General features: G+C 36.6%; 2 protein-coding genes across 3 annotated transcripts in view; both read left to right on the top strand.

Annotated features, from left to right (window-relative positions):
- The window catches only part of LOC108134593 (kelch-like protein 10), an 89,563-nt gene that overhangs the window by 5,333 nt on the left and 59,269 nt on the right, over positions 1 to 24,961 (top strand). The window lies entirely within an intron of this gene.
- On the top strand, positions 1,574 to 2,196 carry LOC121467373. The gene is made up of 2 exons (XM_041708797.1): positions 1,574 to 1,663; positions 1,772 to 2,196. The coding sequence occupies exons 1-2, from the start codon at positions 1,656 to 1,658 to the stop codon at positions 2,193 to 2,195; spliced, it is 432 nt and encodes a 143-aa protein (XP_041564731.1). The 5' UTR covers positions 1,574 to 1,655; the 3' UTR covers position 2,196.

Genomic DNA, 24,961 nt, shown 5'->3' with positions numbered 1-24,961 from the left:
ACTAAAGAAATAAAAGAAATAAATAAAGAAATTTCAGATAAAATATTTAACCACATTTGTAATAACTATAATAAGTTTGACATTATATTTAATTTACAAATTTAAAAATATTCCTAAGAAACTTATTGTAAAATATTCTAAACGTGAAGAACAACCAATCATAGAAAATAAGAATGTAAAAACTACTGAGGAAAATATTGTAGCAGAAAATATTATGTTATACCCTACGTTATCGCCCTGAGGACAGGCCAAATTCAAAGGTTGGGGGAGTGACATGTCCATATTCTTATGAGACTCTGCATATATTTAAGCAACACATACACAGTCCCATAACACCCTGAATTTACCCATTACTTTATGTATCTACAATATACCCTACACTACCCTAGAATTATTCACCCTTGTAACAAGAGCCCAAAATCGAAGGCCAATGGAAAGTCCCCAAATATGTTATCACCTAAAAATGTAGACTAAACAACTCACCCCAATTGTCACGTTCACACGTTCAAAGATAATCAAAGTTCGGCTCGCAGACACATAAACTCCTATTTCAAAAACACATAAACTCCTATTTCAATCCAAAGACATTTCAAAGTCGTAAAATCTAAGAGCCCACTTGTATCCAAGAGTCAAGACACTTGAATCCAAGAGTAATTAAAGTTTCACTCAAAAGAAACTGAAAGTTCTCAGAACAATTTCACAACTCACTCAAATCCCGAAAAGCTCGAGACCGAGGCTTGATCATCAACAGAATCAGATCAGCAAGTTAAGTTCAGTTTGAGACCTCAAAGTAATCGGTCGGTGTTCTTCACTAATAAGTTTAAAACTCTGTAAACCACAAGTTGAATAAAATAAAATTATATTTTTTTATTTAAACGGAGTTGCAAACATTTAATTATATATATATATAATTAAATATTCGTACAATAAGTTTTACATAAAAAAAAAATCTTTATTTAATTTTATTTATCAACTAGTACAATTATTATTTGGAAGAACACGTCCTAATTGTTTTGGGTCTCAAACTGAACTCAATCGCTAACTCCTAATTATCTTACGATCAAACCTCGGTTCTGAACTTTGGAGCTTTTTAATGAGTAAATTTAATGTTTATTGAGTGGCTTTCAGATTTGTACTTTGGACCAAAACAGTTCTTTGTTCCGATCTAGTTTACGACTTGGGTCCCGAAATCTGAGTATCCTTAATTGTGGGAACGTGCCTAAAGTCTTGGCAGCGGCTCGTTTGTTTAGTCTATAGTTTGGACTTTTTAATAACATTGGAATTTTCCGTTAGTGTGTTGACAATTAGATATGGATTAAAATTCTTTGAGGGTGTCTTTGTTTACAATAAGTGTGACGATCCACCATCACAAAAACGCAAAATTCAACTGTCACATTAAAGCTTAAAAGAACATTCCAAATACTGGCCGGCCAAATATTCAAACGCGCGCCCAAAGCCAACAGCCACCGGTCACACTTATTCGACGAAGTTATCAATTGCCGATAATCATCGCCCAATAAGTTCGATTACCCAAAGCGGGATTATCATCATCGTCCGAGCTGATCACACTAAGCAGCGCCTATATAAGCGGAGACACAGCCCCAGACCAGTCACTTGCGTTCCGACGACTCTCGAGGAAACAACAACTAGGAGGAATGCCCGGGTAAGTGTACTGGTAGTTAGTCTTGGTAGTAGTGTTGGATCCGTAAGAGTTCGGTTTGAATTCGGCTTTACGACCTGGTGAGGATCACTGACGCCCGGTGTGGTTTAGGAATACACACCCAGGCCCGGTCGAGATCGCTGAGCCCGGCACGGTTGTCGTAACTCCGGCCCATCTCAGTGAGTTCCTCCCTTCCGAAGCGCCGACACCAAGCAGAGCACCCCGCTACCGCCCAACGTCGAGAACAAGCAGTGTACTCAGTCATCACACATCGGCAACACCAAGCAGTTCCTTGAACCATTGCGCAGCGTCAACAGCAAGAAGTGCAATATACGGCCCTTCCGGGGCGCCGATTCCGCACACAAAGCAGTGCGATACTCAACGAGCCGCGATATACTCGGACCTTCCGCAGCGTCGATATCAACAAGCAGTACCACATTCGGCCCTTCAACAACGCCGACGCCACTTATCAAGCAGTATCACGCTCGATATAATTATAGTTAGAAAACGTAGTCTTAATCAATCGTACTATTAAAATATAACCATACTCTGTAGAGTTCGATTTGTGTTATTCTTTGGGGAAAGGGAGGTAAGCCGATCAAAAGAGGAAATAAATTTCTGTCTCGAACCCTGGCCACGAGGAGCTATACCGCCTCCTAAAACAAGGTCGTTACATAAGATATGAATTCGAGTTTCTTTGAGGGTGTCTTTGTTTACAATAAGATATGTATTCGAGTTTCATTGAGGGTGCTTTAATGTGTAGTGTGGGTGTGTAGACATGTACATAGGGATTCATGGTGGTATGGATATGTCACTCCCCCAACCTTTGAATTTGGCCTGTCCTCAGGGCGATAAGTTTGGATATAACAAAATACAATACATATTTTACAATTCATTTTCTTGGTATGTTCTTAAACTTATAGAATAGATACAATAATATGCTTATGATTGTAATTACAAAAGTAGTTGCTGCTATTATTTGAAATACATTATTATATTTTGTATGTGCTTTTATAATTTCTTTTGTTTGGATATATGACAGCGGTTCTAATTTTGTTACATTATTGTTTATATAAATGCTTTGTGTATATTCTAAATTGGTATTTGAAAGTATGAATTCATCGAGCTGTACTTAACAATTAAGAATTTTAATAAAAAAAAAATTTCTTTATTAATGCAATTTTAATTTAAAAATGTTTTAGGGATATTCCATGTCAATAAAATATTTGGTTTAACATAATTAATTAGGTAATTTTTATGTGTTTTGGTATATTTACAGCTTGTGGATTCTTGTTTGATTGTTCCATTTATACATTCATCTAATACTACTATTCCTGTTTCTTTATTAAATACTTTTTCTTCATGATGGTAATACTTATCAAATATATTTTCTGTTAGAATGGTATTATTATCATCTGGATACGGAATTATTTCAAAAATTGGTGCTTTAACGATTTCTGTAGGAATGTGGGAAATTATCAAAATTTCATTTGTATCTGTTTTTAGCCAAGTGGATGTATTAATTTTCAACAATTTCTCAGAACTTATTCTTATTAAATCATCATGTTTTAATAATTTTGGATTAAATATACCAAGACTCGCCAACTGCATTCCCAACTCAATATCCTCTACGTATGCCGTAAAATGTTGTAACGCTAGCTTGTTGCTCCCTATTATTTATTACATCAATATTCATATTTAAATCTGTGTTTTGTATGCTTTTTTCTGATAGGTTACTTATTTTCTGCTCTAATTAGTCCTTGTCATCTTGATCTAATGTTCCGAATAAATATTTGTATGTTGTGCCAATAATATTAAATAATGCTCGTTTGTTACGTTTGTCTAGTTTAATTCCATTTATTTATCTTTTGAGTTTTTCTGCTAAATAACGAATTTGTATAATGTCATTAAATTCATTTGCTTCTTTTAAAAGACTTTCAAATATTTGCTCAGTTTTGGTTACGTTTATGCTTAAAAATTGATATTCAAAATTGTTTGGAATATCTATTGACCCGGTTTTGAATACAAGGTATCCATTTTGGGCTTTAATCGGATTTATCTCAATGTTTTGTCCCATTGCCATTTTAGTTATAGTCAATTAAATTATCGACAGAGTGATAATTTTAAACAGATTGTTGTGCTCTTTGGGTTCCTTCTGCTTCCCTGGAATTTTCGTATTTACTTTTATTAAATTTCTTTTTCTTTTTAAACTTTGATTTATAATGAGTTATCTTTCTACCTCTATTAGTTTCTTCAAAATGTTTATCGTCTATTTTCCTCATATTTCCTGTTTTTTTAAATGGGTTTGTAGTTTTCGATTTTACTAATGGTGATTGTCTAAATCTTGTGTATATTTCAAAATCATGTCGTTTCTCATTTAGCCTGTCTATTTTTTTCGTTTTTCTTTCTTGTGTATTATATTCCGGACTTCCTCCATACATGAATATGTCAGCTGGTATTCTATTCGTCGCATTATGTTTAGTTTTGTGATTGTAAATGTAAAGAATTTATTCGAACTTAGTATACCTGTTTTCTATGTCTGTTTCGTTTCCTATTATTCTTAATTTTTCGTTTACTGTTTTATGGAACCTTTCTATATCAGATATACCGTTTTTGCTCGTCGTTACTTGAATTTCTACACCTTCTGAATTTAACCAATTGTGTATCTTTATCTGCCTTAATTTCTTGTGGTTTTCCCATTTCAATAAATACCCTTATTATAGCTCTTTTAGCTTCTAACCAATCCTTACTTGTGACTTCTATGAGAGTGGTTGGTTTCCTATTATATAGAAACCTATGACAAAATTTTCTCTTATATTTTGTATTTCTGGTGTAGTTTCGAAAGATAAATTCGTGTTCCTATGTTCTGTTTTTTCGATGTTACAGATTTCACATTCGCTGATTATGTTGTGTATTAATTTTTGATAGTCAGAGAAATAATATTCGTCTCTAAACCAATTAGCTGTTTTTTCAATTCCCGGATGTAATAAGTCTTTATGTCTTTTTAAGTTTTTTCTTTGAATTCTGCATAAGTGAGGATATCTTCTAACTTTTTGTTGCATCTTACTACTTTTGTTAAATGATTTGGATTGATTATTTCTAGATATGCTTGTTGGAATATGAGAAAATCTGAATCATCATGAAAGTAAAATGCACTCTTTTTTGTGCACAAATATTCCTTGATGATATCTTTTGCGAAGGTGTTTGACAGGTTTATGTAAGTTATTTTGATTTTTAGGTAATGAAAATAATGTTGTACATCTCTAATTTCTTCATTTCCCTTAATAAATTCGATCTGTCGACAATAATTTTTGATTGGTCTTTCTGTGATTGCAATGTTATTCTGATTATCTTCATTTGTGCTATGCACCGTTGCATCTATGCTATTTGCAGTTCTCCTAATAAATTCGGGGATGTCTTCGAACATATTTTCTTCTATTTTAACCCTTGATAGTGCGTCGGCAACATAATTTCTTTTCCTGGTAAATATTTTATCTGATAATCGAATTCATTTAATTTAATCTTCCATCTTTGTAGTTTCATATTTGGTTCCTTGATATTGTTTAACCAAACTAAAGGTTTATGATCACTTAAGATCTCAAAAGGTCTGCCGTAAAGATATGATCTGAAATATTTCGTGGCCCATACAATTGCTAAAAGTTCCTTTTCTTTTGTTGAATAATTCATTTCATGTTCATTTAATGTTCGGCTAGCATAACATATTGGTTTATGGTTTTGTGATAGAACTGCTCCTATAGCTATGTTGCTAGCATCTGTAGTTTAAGAAAATGTTTTATCAAAGTCGGGATAAATTAATATGGGGTCAGAGGTGATTAAAACGTTCATTTTTTCAAATGCATCATTGTATGATTTCTCTTTAATGTTTATTGTGGCACCTTTTTTTTAATTTCATTAACTACGTTTGCAAAGTTTGGTATAAATTTCCTATAGAATCCACATAGTCCTAAAAATGAGTGGGTGGTGACTATAGGAAAATTTATAATTGCACTAATCTTTTTGGTATTTGGTTTTATGCCTGTTGTGGTGACTACATGACCTACAAATTCTGTTTCTTTTCTCATAATTTCGCATTTATCTATTTTAATTGTAATTTTAAATTTGCAACTCGAAGTCTTCCAAATACTTGTCCCAATGATAAAATATGTTCTCCCAATAAAGTAAAAAAAATTATTATATCATCTAAGTAAACTAAACAGTCTCTATAAATTAAGTCTACTAGTAAATTGTTCATACGTCTTTGGAAGGTGGCGGCGCGTTTTTAAGTCCGAATGGCATACGTGTATATTCGTAATGACCATTCTTTGTGGAGAATGCTGTTTTGGCAATTGATTCAGGGTCCATTTGAATTTGATGGAATCCTTTAGCTAAATCAATTGTAGTGAAATATTGAATCTTCCCAATTTATCTAATTTTTCATCCATTCTGGGTATTGGGAATTTGTCATTAATTGTTATTTCATTTAAACTTCTGTAGTCTTTTACTACTCTGAATTTAGGTTTCCCTGAAGCGTCAGCTTTCTTAGGAACCATCCAGATGGGTGAACAGTAAGGAGATTTCGATTTACGAATTATTCCCTGTTCTATCATTTCGTTCATTTGTTTATTGACTTCGTCATCGAATGATTGAGGGTACTTATACGGTTTCTTATAAATAGGGTCCTCATGTTTGATTTGGATAGAATGTTTGATCGTACTTGTGAAAGTCAAATTTTTACCTTTGTACTGAATGTCATTATATTCAAATAAGACTTTTTTCAAACATTCTTTTCCCTCTTCGTTTAAATGCTCTAATCTAAATTCATTGCATTCCCGAAGTTAGTTTTTAATGGCGAAAGTAAAAGATTGATCCTCAGATAAGGGTGGGTTGAGGCATTTTACTGCGGTCTCATCCTCTTCCATCTTTTCCTTCTTTGGTGATTTCAGATTAAGGCGTTTTACGGCGGTCTTATCCTTTTCACCTTTCTTTCCTGATGATATAGGATTAAGGCATTTTATTGCGGTCTTATCCTTTTTATCATCGTCACCATACATGACTGTTAATTTATATTCACCTAAAGTTACTGTTCCATCTTCAAAATTAATCTAAGCTTTACAACCTTTAAGATAATCCCTTCCCATTAGAACATCATAATTGTCTGAAAATTTATGTAAATAGAATTTCTGTTCTACTGGGCAAACTTTACTTGGTTTTATCATAACGCTTTTACCTTATTCTATCGATCCGTTTATAGTATAAACTTTTAAATTTTCATCGTTGACTTCGAGGTTCCCAAAGTTTTCACTCATTATATTAATGGATGAACCCATGTCAACCAAGGCTTTAAGAATTCTACCCTTTATGATTACTCTAACATAAGGGTAGTATTTTCTGGCTCCGAGGCTGTTTGCTGAAAATTTACATCCATTCTATTCTGTGTACTCTCATTTTCTCTTTGTTTTTTTATCGGAGCATTTGGAGAATGGTTTGATGTTGAAGCTTGGTAAGTTAATGAATTTTGAGCTCTACCTTGAGCTAAAGAATTTCTAAATTCTTGTTGAATGCGATATTGGTTTGTCGAAGACTGACATTTATTGATTTTGAATTTGTATTTGAATTTGAATTGAAATGATTATAATTGTTACTGTCTCTTGGGTAGAAATTGGAGTTGTGTTTTTGATAGTAGTAATTTTGATGAGAATTTCCGGAATTCCTACGACTATCATGACGCACAGGTCTATAGCTTTCAAAAGCATCCGCATCCCAATGTCCTTACACCATTGCTGTTTCTTTCAAATTATTAATGGTGGAAATATCCCTTTTTGATAAAGCATTATATAATCTGTCGGGAAGTTTCTTTTCTATGAAATTTCTAATAGATTTATTCAAAGCTGCAGTGTAAATTGTTTTGTCTGCGGGTTCTGTTTCTAATTCTAACTTATTAAGTAAATTTGCAGATTTTTTTATTACAATTCACAGTTTTTTCTTCGGAAATGACGGCTTTTGCGGTATCCACGATGGTCCGTTCGATGGCTCCATAAATTATGTGAACTTGTCAGGCATCTTGGGTTGAATATAGCTGTAGTATTCGACACGCCCAATGTAACCACCTAGGTCGACGGGATTGCCATCGAAGTAGGGCAACTCTTTCATTTGACCGATTAGTTGGTTCAAATGGATCTCCGATAATTGGATTGGTGTTGCATTCTGGTATTGTTAAAGTTTTAATATTTAATTTTAAATTATTTATTTAAGGGATCTTGACCGAATTGGATTTTATGTTTTTATGAGGTTTTCAATATTTCACTTTAAATTTTAGTGGTATCCGAATTGGATTTTTTCACTGGTTTACGCGACGATTTGCACGTAGAGTCTTTTGCGCATTTCACTTGTGTCTTTAAACGATTTCTGATTTATTCGTACTGATCAGGATACACTAATTGTGCAGTATAATCCCTAAGATTAGTTTAAACCGACGTTTAACTTTTCACTTGAAATCCTATCGGCTGCGCCAATTAAATATTCGTACTATAAGTTTTACATAAAAAAAAAACTTTATTTAATTTTATTTATCAACTAGTAAAATTATTATTTGGTCTCATACTGAACTCAATCGCTAAATTCTATTTATCTTACGATCAAACCTCGGTTCTGAGCTTTGGATCTTTTTAATGAGTAATTTTAATGTTTATTGAGTGGCTTTCAGATTTTTACTTTGGACCAAGACAGATCTTTGTTCCGATCTTGTTTACGACTTGGGTCCCGAAATCTGAGTATCCTGAATTGTGGGAACGTGCCTAAAGTCTTGACAGCGGCTCGTTTGTTTAGTCTATAGTTTGGAGTTTTTAATAACTTTGGAATTTTCCGTTAGTGTGTTGACAATTAGACAGGATTCAAATTCTTTGAGGGTATCTTTGCTTACAATAAGATATGAATTCGAGTTTCTTTGAGGGTGTCTTTGTTTACAATAAGATATGAATTCGAGTTTCTTTGAGGGTGCTTTAATGTGTAGTGTGGGTGTGTAGACATGTATATAGGGATTCATGGTGGTATGGATATGTCACTATATATATTTTATATATATATATATAGAGAGTCATGTTATTATTTTTATAATTAATTCCAAATATTATTCTTAAATTTATATTCATTCTTAATACAAATTATATACACCGCTTAGAATATTTCACAATTTAATTAATTTGGCCTAAATTTACACTTTTATTTGTCAATTAAATGTGCACCTTTTAAAATAAAAAATCGTTTCAATAAATTATAATGTGAAGCACAAGTCAATAATGTCTTGGTAAACTTCTATAAAAGGGTGAGCTGGCGCAAATGGAAAAACACGGGTCAAGAACAATGACGTAACTTTCGACGGACGACATTGACATTAGGGGATCGCGTTGCAGTGGCCGGCAGCGATCCATCGGCATAAAACAGCGAGGGGAAGGGTAGAACAGCCACACGCTGCCGATCGAAGTTCGGTCAAGCGCTTGAGATAGCTACTTGTGAAGCTTGTGGGCAGCGACAACAAATGACAAAACGAACTGAACGAGCTCTATCTTTTTCCTAAGGCACGATAAATTTATTCTCGTTATGTAGGGGAGGGAGTGGTTTCCAAAGAACCCACCCCGTCCGGCGAGCTGAGCCGACACCCAGTGTGCCTTCCCAGGACGCAACTTCCTCGGCCCAAGTCCATTAGACTGGGTACTAATACACCGTCGTAACACAATTTAACATCATATGCAAACATTAAGACAGAAACGGACTTAATAACTTGTGGTAGATTATCTATTAATAAGCCATTTGGTCTCAGATGGCTACCTTGAGGAACTCCAAAAGTAACTTGAAGCTATATTATTGTATTTGAGAGGTAGGACTTTATCCACATTCAAAACAAACTAGGAGGGAATTCCATTAAAAATTGTTTTTGGATTAGTACTCTGTGGTTTACCGAGTCAAAAGCTTTAGAAAAACACGTAAAAATAACATCAGTTTGTTGTTTATTTAGAAAACTACGATTTACTAGCGAGGTTACCCAGTGGACCAAAACTTCTTAAACGATAGAATCCACATAGTCCTAAAAATGATTTTATTTCTTTAGCCACCCAAAAGGTGACTATAGGAAAATTTATAATTGCACTAATCTTTTTGGTATTTGGTTTTATGCCTGTTGTGGTGACTACATGACCTAGAAATTCTGTTTCTTTTCTCATAATTTCGCATTTATCTATTTTAATTGTAATTTTAAATTTGCAACTCGAAGTCTTCCAAATACTTATCTCAATGATAAAATATGTTCTTCCAATAAAGTAAAAAAAAATTATTATATCATCTAAGTAAACTAAACAGTCTCTATAAATTAAGGCTACTAGTAAATTGTTCATACGTCTTTGGAAGGTGGCGGCGCGTTTTTAAGTCCGAATGGCATACGTGTATATTCGTAATGACCATTCTTTGTGGAGAATGCTGTTTTGGCAATTGATTCAGGGTCCATTTGAGTTTGATGGAATCCTTTAGCTAAATCAATTGTAGTGAAATATTGACATCTTCCCAATTTATCTAATTTGTCATCCATTCTGGGTATTGGGAATTTGTCATTAATTGTTATTTTATTTAAACTTCTGTAGTCTTTTACTACTCTGAATTTAGGTTTCCTGAAGCGTCAGCTTTCTTAGGAACCATCCAGATGGGTGAACAGTAAGGAGATTTCGATTTACGAATTATTCCCTGTTCTATCATTTCGTTCATTTGTTTATTGACTTCGTCATCGAATGATTGAGGGTAATTATACGGTTTCTTATAAATAGGGTCCTCATGTTTGATTTGGATAGAATGTTTGATCGTACTTGTGAAAGTCAAATTTTTACCTTTGTACTGAATGTCATTATATTCAAATAAGACTTTTTTCAAACATTCTTTTCCCTCTTCGTTTAAATGCTCTAATCTAAATTCATTGCATTCCCGAAGTTAGTTTTTAATGGCGAAAATTACTGTTCCATCTTCAAAATTATTCTAAGCTATACAACCTTTAAGATAATCCCTTCCCATTAGAACATCATAATTGTCTGAAAATTTATGTAAATAGAATTTCTGTTCTACTGGGCAAACTTTACTTGGTTTTATCATAACGCTTTTACCTTATTCTATCGATCCGTTTATAGTATAAACTTTTAAATTTTCATCGTTGACTTCGAGGTTCCCAAAGTTTTCACTCATTATATTAATGGATGAACCCATGTCAACCATGGCTTTAAGAATTCTACCCTTTATGATTACTCTAACATAAGGGTAGTATTTTCTGGCTCCGAGGCTGTTTGCTGAAAATTTACATCCATTCTATTCTGTGTACTCTCATTTTCTCTTTGTTTTTTTATCGGAGCATTTGGAGAATGGTTTGATGTTGAAGCTTGGTAAGTTAATGAATTTTGAGCTCTACCTTGAGCTAAAGAATTTCTAAATTCTTGTTGAATGCGATATTGGTTTGTCGAAGACTGACATTTATTGATTTTGAATTTGTATTTGAATTTGAATTGAAATGATTATAATTGTTACTGTGTCTTGGGTAGAAATTGGAGTTGTGTTTTTGATAGTAGTAATTTTGATGAGAATTTCCGGAATTCCTACGACTATCATGACGCACAGGTCTATAGCTTTCAAAAGGATCCGCATCCCAATGTTCTTACACCATTGCTATTTCTTTCAAATTATTAATGGTGGAAATATCCCTTTTTGATAAAGCATTATATAATCTGTCGGGAAGTTTCTTTTCTATAAAATTTCTAATAGATTTATTCAAAGCTGCAGTGTAAATTGTTTTGTCTGTGGGTTCTGTTTCTAATTCTAACTTATTAAGTAAATTTGCAGATTTTTTTCTTAGTTCGTCTAAGAACTTACTGATGCTTCCTTTGTAGGTCGTCTGATGGATGATAGCTACGAGGTCTTCATATGGTCTGTGATCTTTGAATGCTCGGATTAGGGCTGCTTTTGTAGACAACCAATTCACAGTTTTTTCTTCGGAAATGACGGCTTTGGCGGTATCCACGATGGTCCGTTCGATGGCTCCATAAATTATGTGAACTTGTCAGGCATCTTGGGTTAGATATAGCTGTAGTATTCGACACGCCCAATGTAACCACCTAGGTCGACGGGATTGCCATCGAAGTAGGGCAACTCTTTCATTTGACCGATTAGTTGGTTCAAATGGATCTCCGATAATTGAATTGGTGTTGCATTCTGGTATTGTTAAAGTTTCAATATTTAATTTTAAATTATTTATTTAAGGGATCTTGACTGAATTGGATTTTATGTTTTTATGAGGTTTTTAATATTTCACTTTAAATTTTAGTGGTATCCGAATTGGATTTTTTCACTGGTTTACGCGACAATTTGCACGTAGAGTCTTTTGCGGATTTCACTTGTGTCTTTAAACGATTTCTGATTTATTCGTACTGGTCAGGATATACTAGTTGTGCAGTATAATCCTTAAGACTAGTTTAAACCGAAGTTTAACTTTTCACTTGAAATCCTATCGGCTGCGCCAATTAAATATTCGTACTATAAGTTTTACATAAAAAAAAAAAACTTTATTTAATTTTATTTATCAACTAGTACAATTATTATTTGGTCTCATACTGAACTCAATCGCTAAATTCTATTTATCTTACGATCAAACCTCGGTTCTGAGCTTTGGAGCTTTTTAATGAGTAATTTTAATGTTTATTGAGTGGCTTTCAGATTTTTACTTTGGACCAAGACAGTTTTTTGTTCCGATCTTGTTTACGACTTGGGTCCCGAAATCTGAGTATCCTGAATTGTGGGAACGTGCCTAAAGTCTTGACAGCGGCTCGTTTGTTTAGTCTATAGTTTGGAGTTTTTAATAACTTTGGAATTTTCCGTTAGTGTGTTGACAATTAGACAGGATTCAAATTCTTTGAGGGTGTCTTTGCTTACAATAAGATATGAATTCGAGTTTCTTTGAGGGTGTCTTTGTTTACAATAAGATATGAATTCGAGTTTCTTTGAGGGTGCTTTAATGTGTAGTGTGGGTGTGTAGACATGTATATAGGGATTCATGGTGGTATGGATATGTCACTATATATATTTTATATATATATATATAGAGAGTCATGTTATTATTTTTATAATTAATTCCAAATATTATTCTTAAATTTATATTCATTCTTAATACAAATTATATACACCGCTTAGAATATTTCACAATTTAATTAATTTGGCCTAAATTTATACTTTTATTTGTCAATTAAATGTGCACCTTTTAAAATAAAAAATCGTTTCAATAAATTATAATGTGAAGCACAAGTCAATAATGTCTTGGTAAACTTCTATAAAAGGGGGAGCTGGCGCAAATGGAAAAACACGGGTCAAGAACAATGACGTAACTTTCGACGGACGACATTGACATTAGGGGATCGCGTTGCAGTGGCCGGCAGCGATCCATCGGCATAAAACAGCGAGGGGAAGGGTAGAACAGCCACACGCTGCCGATCGAAGTTCGGTCAAGCGCTTGAGATAGCTACTTGAGAAGCTTGTGGGCAGCGACAACAAATGACAAAACGAACTGAACGAGCTCTATCTTTTTCCTAAGGCACGATAAATTTATTCTCGTTATGTAGGGGAGGGAGTGGTTTCCAAAGAACCCACCCCGTCCGGCGAGCTGAGCCGACACCCAGTGTGCCTTCCCAGGTCGCAACTTCCTCGGCCCAAGTCCATTAGACTGGGTACTAATACACCGTCGTAACACAATTTAACATCATATGCAAACATTAAGACAGAAACGGACTTAATAACTTGTGGTAGATTATCTATTAACAAGCCATTTGGTCTCAGATTGCTACCTTGAGGAACTCCAAAAGTAACTTGAAGCTATATTATTGTATTTGAGAGGTAGGACTTTATCCACATTCAAAACAAACTAGGAGGGAATTCCATTAAAAATTGTTTTTGGATTAGTACTCTGTGGTTTACCGAGTCTAAAGCTTTAGAAAAACACGTAAAAATAACATCAGTTTGTTGTTTATTTAGAAAACTACGATTTACTAGCGAGGTTACCCAGTGGACCAAAACTTCTTAAACGATGTCGTAAACGATAGTAAGCGAGACTTTTTTAATATCATTAACGAGCCGAAAATAATATTTCAAGCGATACACCATTAACATTAATAAACTCAAGTAGATTAGTAGTAGTAGATCGGCATTTGGAAAAGCCATGTTGCCAAGCTGAAATAAGCGACAATTGAAAAGTAATTAATTTTTCAAACAGTTTTGGAATAGTAATACCACGGTAGTTCGATATACCTGATTTTTTTCCTTTTTTAAGGAGGAGTACAATAAAGTATTTCTTCTAGATTAATTAACACATTTAAAAAGTTTGTCAAGGGACTGGAGATATAATTTGAGCAGTGATTTTAAATACAGCTCGGGGCTATATCAGGCCAGATGAAAATGAGAGTTTTGGAAGTAAAAAGTGCCTGGTGAAGACACGCTTCGAGAATAACTAGATTGAAAATTGAATCAAGATGAAATAACGAATATGTATGTAAGATCGCTTTTGGAATTGGGCATAGAATAAGTGAATTGAAAAAAATCTGAAAATAAGTAAGCAATACCAATTTCGTCCAAAGCAGTAATGTTGTCAAGAAATAGAGAGGAAAGCAGTCGGACTTACGTTTCGAATTTACAAAAGAGAAAAATAGCTACGGATTACTTTTAAAGCGTAAGGTAACGTAACGTATTGTAAAATTCAGAGTTAAGTTGGAAGTAGTCTGACTTGACTATCGAGTATTTAGCAAAATCGGACCGGACTGTGAGCCGGTCTGTTTAAACAGTTTAAAAAGTTTAGATCCTTTGTTCTTTAGATAGATAAGATGAAGATTAAACCACGGAGAGCTATAAGAAGCATATGCCTTAGATGGAGGTATATATTTGTCAAAAAAAAGTATAGAGAACAATATAAAACTATGCAACAGCATCAGCAATAAGACTGTAAGAAACAAAGAATGTAATAGAACAATCTTAGCTATGTCTATATTGGCGATCTAACGGAATAGAAAAAACAATTTTAAGAAAGCTGCAGGGGAGGATGGTGATTATCTCCAAGAGATAAAGGAGGTAAACGAGACACAGCTGCGTCACAGTTGTCAGAAACAAAAACCAAGTCTAAATGTCGGTCATTATGAGTGTAAATCTAGTTGAACCAAAGAAAGCTCGATAAGGCCTTTTGCTATAGAGTCATAACATTGAAACCAGGAGACATTTGGAAGATTTAAGTCTCCAAGGACATTAAGGTGATCGTTATCACTAGCCAATGATGACATATGACGTATAGCAGAAATGGGTAGTAAATAAATAGAAAATTCAGACCCTGGGGTCTACTAACCAGTATGTTGTACTTGGGAAGTACAAGTTTGACAGAAATAAGTTCAATATTCAAGGAGTCGGGAGTATTAATAAGCTCATAGCCACCACGACGTGACACATGATCAAATCTGTAAATAACATAATTATTAGACAAACGTTCACTATCATTTACTGTTAAGCTAAGATAGGTTTCAAAGAACGTCATAACATCAGCATCTGAAGTACCACTATTTTGAAATAGTTTAGAGAGCTTGCTATGCATACCTCTAAAATTTTGATAGTGGATTAAAAAATCCGTTTTGCTGTTTTTTTTTAAGTTGAAACGGCGTTATGTCAAGATGCAGAGGTTTTGACTGGTAATTTTTCCTTTTTAAATAACACATATATACAGCAGGGTTTTTATGCCAAAAGGTTGTACTAACAATTTTACTAAACAGCCCCTCCGGAACAAAAATTTTGAAGGACGAGTAATGTCTTCTAATTTTAAAGTTAAATTTGATGATGACGACAACATAAGGATCAGAAAGGGAGAGTTTTGCAATAACAAGATGCCGCACATCATTCTCAGTTGGTGACGCCAATAGTCTTGACATAATAATAGAGGGCGGAGCAACCAAAACCTTCATCGGGGCACTCTTTTTAATACGTAGATCCCTAATTCTTTGGTCGTTCTAATTTTCTTCATGGTTCCGATTTGGGGAATCTCAATCTTCAGCTTCTTGGCGTTGAAGTGCTACTGCTTCGTATGGTGAGGCCAGTTATAGGTATGTCCCTAAGCTCGTTGAGGATATGACTGCTCGAACCAACTTGTATAGTTTAGGAATCTCATGAGGTTGCCTAATTTAATGTCTTGTATGACCGCAAGGTTGGGTAGAGTGTACCTGCCAAAATGCCTGAATTGTTTAAGGCTGTGCACAGGAGGTGTTCTATGGTTTCCTCCTCGTCTTTGTGTCTGCAACTACGGTAGAAGTCGCGATACTGGACTCTGAGTCGCAATCACTTTAGCCAATGAGGCAGTGTCCTGTTAGTGCACCGATTAGAATGGATATGCCCTTCCTGTTGCACTGAACGAGAGCCCCTGTTCGTTTTGGGTTACGCGTGGGCCATGTAAGATTGGAAATTTTGCAGGAGGTGATTGAGTTCCATCTGCTCTCAGAGAGACTTATAACAGTCTGTTTTAGGAGTAGCTTCCAAGTGGCCATAGGCATGCCCACCGTAGCCATAGGCATGCTCGCCGTGACCTTCTCGGGAAGGATATCGGCAGTCGTCCCTTGTCTGGCCAGCTCATCAGCTATACAGTTGCCTATGATGTCTCGGTGACCAGACACCCATATGAGATTGATTCTGAGTTGGTTGGCCATTTCGTTAAGAGATCTGCGGCACTCAGAGATGGTTTCCGAGGTGAATTTAAAGGAGTCAAGGGCTTTTAGTGCTGCTTGACTGTCTGTGAAAGGTACATATCTTTTTTGTGGTCATTGCGTCTTGTATTGCTATGTCCTTGGAATACAGTACAGTAATTTAGCAGTCAATGTCCAGCAAAGTGGAGTAGACTCCAACCCCCTGCTTGTTTGTTTAATTTGGACCCGTCCGTATAGATATTTATGCTGGGTAAGTTATCAAAGGTTTGTAGGATGGAGGAGTGATCCGTTGGTCCAGCTTGCCAGGCCATATCTGCAAGCAATCTCAGTGCGGTTGCCGCAGCACAGCCCTTTCCAAGCAGGCCTAGGAGTTCAAGGTTCAGAATTCTATCTAGGGAGTAAGTGAGGGTTGTGCGGAGCGCGCCACTAATGCAGACCAAGTTGCTCTTCTAATCTAGAGAGTTAAACTAAACGATGATCCCGTACAGAAGATTGGTCTTACTATTGCTGTGTATAGCCAGTGTACAATGGAATGGGAGAGCCACCTTTTACGTCCAATTGCTTTCTTGCAAGCGAACAGAGCTATGGCCTGCCCTGTACTAGGACGAGCTATTTGGCTTATTCGCTTAAGGCTAGTCGAGTATGGTGAAGCCTGGGTGGGGTGAATTCAGGTACATTATACTTCCTGGTGACAGGGCTGTATCCATGAGATTGCAGAGTGTTACTGGGTCCGCATATGCGTTCTTCAACTTCAAGACTAGTCAGTGCTCGGGTGACGTTGTTGAAACTTCTTCTCTGTCTAGAATAGCAGCCAATGTGTATTCCTTATGGTGGAATCCGTTTTCAATCTTGGAAACCAGTGTATGAAGTGCGGTTTCAGTCAATTGTACGTTTGAGAAAAGGTTCGGGCTTACTGTAGTTCTAATGTAAGTGTGTTTTAGCCTCTTCAGGGTTTTTCAGTAGGAATTAGGATAGACATATCGGTCAGGAATATTTACTAGGTGTATGTGATGTATTTTGGGATGAAAATGTATTTAACTTCGAACAACATATTATGTATAGGCAGTTATAGACAATAACTTTTAAGCACGGCAGGATGATGTGGAGGGTCTTTTGCAGCTGTGCTGGGAAAAGACCACCTAGTAATGGGGACTTAAAGGGCTTGAACATTCTTATTACCCATTTTATGCTCTCTGTGCTTGATATTTCTTAGATTACGTGCTAGTCGAGGGGTTAGAGGGAAAATGAGTGTCAAGAAGCAGCTCTAGAATTTCTTGGCTGGATTCTGTCCATTGGTCTCCCTAGGCTACACCCTTAAAAACTAAAAATAAAAAACCCATTGAAAAATCTATATAAATTCTAACTTATTGTTGGTTTTTAGTTAGGCGTTTTAGTTTGTTGCGGCCGTTAAGCACAAAATTTGAACAACATCTTAGTATGTTTAGCGCTCAAAGGTCTGTTAGATGAAGGCAGTGTTGGCAGCTATCGGATATGAATTTAAAATTAAGAAACCTAAACAGACTTAAGTTGTGTAAGTATTTGTTGATCCACCAAAAAGCGTAAAATTTGTTTACTGAAAGGAATTATGTCAAGAAAACGTAAATAGCCTTTAAAAATGTTAACGAAATATAGCACGTAGCTTGATGTTTGGAAGTTGTGAGCGTATAAATCTATATTTTTTGGCCGTTTTCAGGATACAAATGACTTTTAAAAAGTTTTATAAAACGGATACCTTTTTATTGCTATATTATTTATTAAGATCGGATCTCCTGGCGCAAGCTTCCGCGGCACATCCTTACTACGTAGACGGCCGTCTACAGTGATGAGAAAAATAAAAATGTGTCTGATTAAAATATTTACCTACTAAGTCAAACAACTGCTATCAAAAATCTTACAAATCGCAAGAATAAACATAAAATAAAAAATAAAATCGTACTTTTGTTTTATTACATTTTATTTATTGAATTTTCTCCTTATGGAGAAGTCTATTAAGTGTATTAAATATTAAAATAACGAGTACGGATGCCAAACTTTGGCAAGCCGAAGTTTTAATACCCCTGCAGACTTTGCCAAAATTGCTAAATTTGCAAAAGGAGCGAGAAGAATAATAGAAGTGCAAGAATTACTCCTTTGAAACTATAAGATACAGACGTCCGATCGGCAAGCGCTTATACCCTGATTAAGTTATGCGTAAATAAATAAGGCTTGAAAAAATAGATGTCAATAGCTTATACACTGCGTGAACTATCATGAAAAGCATAAAATTTGGACCGATTTCACCCTATTGTTCCTATGGGAGCTATAGGAAATAAACATCCGATCGGCACGCTCTTTTACCCTGATCAAGGTTTGCAATACAACGATTTGGAAAGATGAATGTCAATAGCATTTACACTGCGCGAAATATTTTCAATTCTTGCAAGTTATATCCGATTTTTCCTATGGAGACATAGGATATAGACGTCCGATCGGGGCACTGTTCAAACTCGATCTGCTACGACTTTGGTCGCTAGCTTTTAAAGAAAGCTCGTAAACGGTATCGAAATAGACAGACTATTGATCCTGATCATATATTTATTTGCTTTATCGGGTCGGAAACGTTTCCTTCACTGCGTTACAAACTTCTGACCAAAATTATAATACCCTCTGCATACGTATTAAAAGCTATACTACAGTCAAGATGACTGACGCAAGAATATGGGGCTCGGATAACTATTGCTGAGCTGGAAGGTCATTGCGTTGTAGGCGCGTTCTGTTGAGAAGTCGGTTTGAACCCCTAGCGAGATGGTTTGGATGAAAGTGTAGCTTAGTGTAATAGGTCGCTTTTTGTTTGGGAATTTTTTTTTTACGGGTTGTATACTCAGATTTCGGTGAATGTACTCGTTCCGCTACCTTGAGGAACTCCAGCTTCTATTACGTAGTCGTCAGATATTGTTTCGTTGCATCTTACTGAGAAGACTCTATTGTAGAGGTACGACTCTGCAGTATTCCCGGTACTCAAATGCTGTCCGTATTTCTGATGTTATTCTGTTGACTTTCTCTATGGTTCGGGATAACATTGTGCGCCTTCAGATATGGGATTATGTTCGTCAAAAGGCATTTTTCGATGAGTTTTGAGAGGCACGAAAGTAAATAATTAGTCTGTAAGAGGCTGGTTGTCTATGATCTTTGCCAGGCTTCGGTATCGTTCTGATTACGGTTTTTTTCCACTTTTTTGGGAAGTAGCCAAGTTTTATGATACCGTTGGATAAATTGTAAAAGGATTCAACTACACAGTTTGGGAGTTCAATTAGCATTTTTGGAGTAATCAAGTCACCGCCTGGAGATTATTTAGGTTTCAGTTGCTCTTTAACGTTTCTGTTTTAGAACGAATTGGAGGCGACGGTAGTACAAACGAGTAAGTTGCCAACTTTGGTTGGAATACTTTTCCTTCAGAGTTTCTTATACGATTCACCGGGGCGCTTAGGTTTTGGTGTCCAGTCGTCTAGTATGCTTCCATGCGTGGGAGCCGTAAGTGGATCGTCCCGCGAGGTTGACGTCCCGAGATGTACATTAGGGTGCTGCCTGGCGGCCTGTGGTGGCGATTTAGCCGACTACACTACTTGGTGTGAAACTTGGATCCTGTTTGCAGCGCCCTCTGGTGGCAGAACGAGGTACTTAAAGAGCGATGACACTGCTTGGTGTGGAACTTGGATGAGTCCCGCTGAGAACGCCCCCTGGTGACAAAAGAGGCCCTGGGAGAGTCGTTGAAGAGGGTGATCCCACTGCTTGGTTGGGAACCCAGATGACTCCGGCTGTAGTTGGCTACGGGGATTTCGACGGGCGTGAACGGCGGGATTTATCTACTCCGGGTGGACTCGGAGTCTACGTGGGTTCTAGACTCCGGATAAACTCGGAGTCTACGGGGGCTCACACTTCCAATTTTCACGAAATCTACTAAATTTCTACCCTCCGGATATTCTCGGAGTCTATGAGGCTTCTACACTCCGGATATTCTCAAAGACTACGAGGCTTCTACACTCGGGATATTCTCAGTGACTACGAGGATTCTACACTCCGGATATTCTCGGAGTCTACGAGGATTCTAATGTAGGAGTTCTCGGCCGATCTGGGTCGAGAAAGGTTTGGAGAACGGGAGAGGGTGTAGGCGTAGAAATAACACACGGGGCTTGATATTTAGGTCTTTATTGTCAATGAATAAGAAGCACATGTCCACTCTCGGCGAAAAGTCAAAACGGAAGAGCGCGAGTCGATTTAAACGTAACATTTAAAACAAGTGTCCTAAAAAGTGAAAACAAAATAAAAGCCAAGCAGCTGTTTTCCCCTAAAAAGCAATAGTAGGTATGGCATGCATGCACCATCCGCTCGCAAAACAACAACAAAAGCTGATTTAGTTTGAAGTTTTCTCAACCACTTAAGAGCGGTCGGTGTTTTAAGTGGCACGACTGCGATATGCCCTATTCTCATCTCAGTGGACTGATTTATATTAATTCGAATACATATATACATATATGTGAATCATTTTACTGCTACCCATAATAGGAATTTGTAAACAAAAATAAAATGTATGCTGAAATATTAAAAAATATATTATAACATTTAGTAAATACGCCAATATTCGTAGGGTACCAAGTTTGAAGAGTAGCAAAAGACAAAAAATTCTTGATGCATCGAAATGAAATAAACGCACACATGCAACCGTGTATGGGAATGCATGATCACGCATACATACAAAAATCAGTTCAAGCGCAGGGCAGCCTCCTTCAAAATGCGCCTCTCTGCGACTGAACGACTGAACTCGTGCAATGAGTGCGCGAGCATAAAAATGAGAATAATAATGAGAGAGCAAAAATCCCGAAAGCACACGAAGCGCCGGGGCCTGCTGCTAAGAGCCCGTGGGGCCTCCCGCTTTCAAATTTTTGTGTCCATTTTGGTTGTATGAAATGACCAGTCTATATGTTGTATCGTTAGTGCTTCGACGTAGCATCGCAATTTCCGTATTCCCCAGACAATGGCCAATCACTCTTTTTCTCCGCGGCATCGAGCTTGCGGCTGACGTAGGCAGTGACTCGTTCCTGGCCGTTGATCTCCTGGGTTAGTACTTCCCCGATTCCGTAGTTGCTGGCGTCAGTCTGGAGTGTCAACTTGACGAAGAAGTCTGGGCATGCCAGCACAGGTGCGTCTATCGGTAAACTTTTCAGGAGAGCGAAGGCTCTCTGTTGCTCCGGCTCCCACTTCCACCGTTGGTTTTTCATCAGCAGGTGCGTCATGGGCTGGACCACTGAGGCGAAGTTGGGCACGAATCGCCGCTACCACGAGGCCATCCCGAGGCATCTCCTCAGCTCCCGTAACCTCGTGGGAGGGCTCAGGTTTTGTTCGGCGACTATCTTGTCCGGGTCGGTGTGAACGCCCTGGTCACTGATCACATGTCCGAGGTAGGCCAGTTTCCTCTTGAAGAATGAACTGGCTCTCATCAATCATTCAAAGACTTTGCCATGTGTTCTCCTAAGCTGGCTCCGATGACAATAATGTCATCGAGGTAGGCGAACGCGTATGGGTCGAGGCCTGTCTCGATCACGCTATCTAGAGCACACTGAAATGTTGCCGAGGCCGAATGCAAACCGAAAGCCATAAAATAGGCCTCGTCCGGGTACCGTAAATGCGGTACAAGCCCGGTTGTTCTTGGACATGGGTATCTGTTAGTATCCGTTGTGCAGATCCAGGGTCAAAATGTATTTTGCGTTTCTTAGTCGCTTTAAGATGTGGTTAATACGCGGCAACGGATATGCGTCCGGGATGGATTTTGCGTTTAATTGCCGGTAGTCCACGCACATGCGCCACTGGCCGGTTTTCTTCTCGACCAGCACCTAAGGGGCACTCTATACAAGAAATTTATATAGAAGGGTTGAATTTGTATGGGAGGTTGCAGGACGCTTAGAGACGGATGCTATTCGATGGTGGCTACCGATCGTAAAGGTTTTCGCACAGTTTCCAGTCGTCTAGTATGCTTCCATGCGTGGGAGCCGTAAGTGGATCCGATTGTACCGCGAGATTGACGTCACGAGATGTACATTAGTGTGCCGCCTGGCGGGCTGTGGTGGCGATAGGGCTGACTACACTGCATGACGTGAAATCCGGGAGGATCCTGTTTGCGGCGCCCTCTGGTGACAGAACGAGGTACTGAGAGGGCGATCGCAATGCTTGGTGGAGAACTTGGATAAGTCCCGCTGAGAGCGCCCCCTGGTGGCAAAAGAGGCCCTGGAAGAGTCGTTAAAGAGGGGGATCCTACTGCTTGGTGGGGAACCCGGATGACTCCGTGGGGTCCGGACTTACAGCTAATAATAAAACTATGACAATGTAATAAAAATCTGAAAATATTTGGATGGTGACTCCTATTTGTGCGCCCTCGATTTAGGGCGTTATAAAACAAGCAGTTCAATTTAAAGATTAGTTTTGTATCGGTTGGTCTCCACATAGAGGTGTGGTGTAGAGATGTCGGCTGGGAACTTACATACTTTATTTTATTTAAGCCAGTTAGTTCTGTGCGACGTTAGCCTGTGGGGGTGTTTTAAATACAAGGTGCGTTAAAGAATCAGTTCTCAATGATCAAAATATTATATTTTAAGACTACCGTTTTTAAATTATACAAACCCTTTAATGAAGGAAACAAATGTTTACATTTCAGATTCACAGCTTTGCGGCTCCAAGAAAAGAGACACTTTGAAAATGGAGTCATTCACATTTGATGTATTAGAATAAAAATAAAATTAAAAAAATTGAGAATGCAATTTAACAATTTTAGTTGCTATTTTTATTCATAATGGGTGCTTATATTACCGACCCATCAAGTTACTTATTTTACGGACCCTGTTCATTTCCAGCCATGCATAGCCTAACCTAAAATTGTTCAAAAAAAATTATTCAATTGTTGTACAAGTGACAGCATTGGCACAAGTAATGAAAAAACAAAATCATAACTTTTTTTAGGATTTTTACTTGTTGTGCTGTTGCTTTGTCTTCGTCTTTTGTGATTGTGTTTAATTTTCCAAAAATAAATATTCAAGTTTTAATAGTTTTTATTTTGTTTGTTTATTTCCTTGCTTTTAATTTTGATAGGTGTTTCTTATAATTGCGTTTCGCACTTTCTTATGTTTTAAATTTATGGTGCTGTGAAGAGGGGAGCAACGCAGAGAGACAAAGAAAACTGATTGAGGATATAGAAGCGAACATCATAAAACATGGCTATATTGTTGACTTGAGTAATATATCAAAGCGAATTTGCCATGCACAAAAGAAATAAAATTGTTACGCGGTGCATTTGAATCATATTTTAAATATATTAATTTGTGATGCTTTGTATTTTTTTGCACAGATGACAAAGACTTTGTCAAGTAATTATTACAAAAAATCCAAAATCTTGTAATAAACAAGAAAGACAGCAAACTTCGGAAAGCCGAAGTTCATATACCCTTGCAGCTATTCAAAAAATTATATATTCTTGAAAGCATTAAAATTAAAAACATTGAAGCTATGATGATTTACACCTCAATTATTTGATAATTCTTATGGCAGCTATTTGATATCGTTTTCCGATTTCAATAAAATTAAAAGCGTAATTCTGAACTATCAAATTATTAATTAGTCAAAAAGAATTCTTAAAAAAAAAATACAAAATAAAAAAATTAAATTAAAAATTTCTTTTTTATTTTTATTGTTCCCATGGGAGCTTTATGTAATAGCCGTCCGATTTTAATGAAATTTAAACCGTACTTCTGAAATATTAACTATAACCATTACTTAATGTCAAAAAACAAAAAAAATTAAAAGGCTGGCTTGTTCCGACTCATATACTATCTGTCACAGAAAGATATCTTTTAAGAAAGTTTCATGCAGATAGCTTTAAAACTGAGAGACTAGTTTGCGTAGAAACGGACGGACAAACGAACATGGCTAGATCGACTCTCCTATGCTAATCAAAAATATATACTTTAAAGGGTCGAAAATGTCTCCTTCACTGCGTTCCAAACTTCTGACTGAAATTATAATACCCTCTGCAAGGGTTTAGAAATGGCGTTAAAATTTTATTAAATGTAGCTGTTCTTAATAAGATGCGCATAAATTGATAATTTAAAAAAAAATAAGAAAGGAAGCAAACTTCGGCAAGCCGAAGAAATTAAATGCTTTTTAAAACGAATGTATATTATTTTTCGAATTTTATGCGCTAATCAGTCATTCTTTTACAAACTCAACACAATTTAATAAGTCACATTTTTGATTTGCTTGAAATTTTTTCACAGATACTATCTGGCAATTAAATAAATACGTGTACCAGTCTTTTGTAAAAAAAAGTATTTTATAATCATAATATTAAAAAAATTTTAAAAATACCACACATTTCATTAAATATCCTTTAAATGAAAGTCGAGTCTGGTGGTGGGGGGCTTTATACTAAGAACTCCACACCGTAGAAGAAGGCGTAAGAGTAAGTAGAGAGGATGAGCAAGACAGTGCTCTTTGGCTATCGACCGTCAGTAGGGCCGTTCGAGAACGGCTCAGTGCACAC

Source organism: Drosophila elegans, unplaced genomic scaffold (assembly GCF_018152505.1).
Source record: "Drosophila elegans isolate 14027-0461.03 unplaced genomic scaffold, ASM1815250v1 contig_397, whole genome shotgun sequence".
In the NCBI taxonomy this organism is placed as follows: domain Eukaryota; kingdom Metazoa; phylum Arthropoda; class Insecta; order Diptera; family Drosophilidae; genus Drosophila; species Drosophila elegans.
The sequence above is the reverse complement of the archived record's forward strand: the minus strand, read 5'-3'. Positions and strand labels throughout refer to the sequence as shown.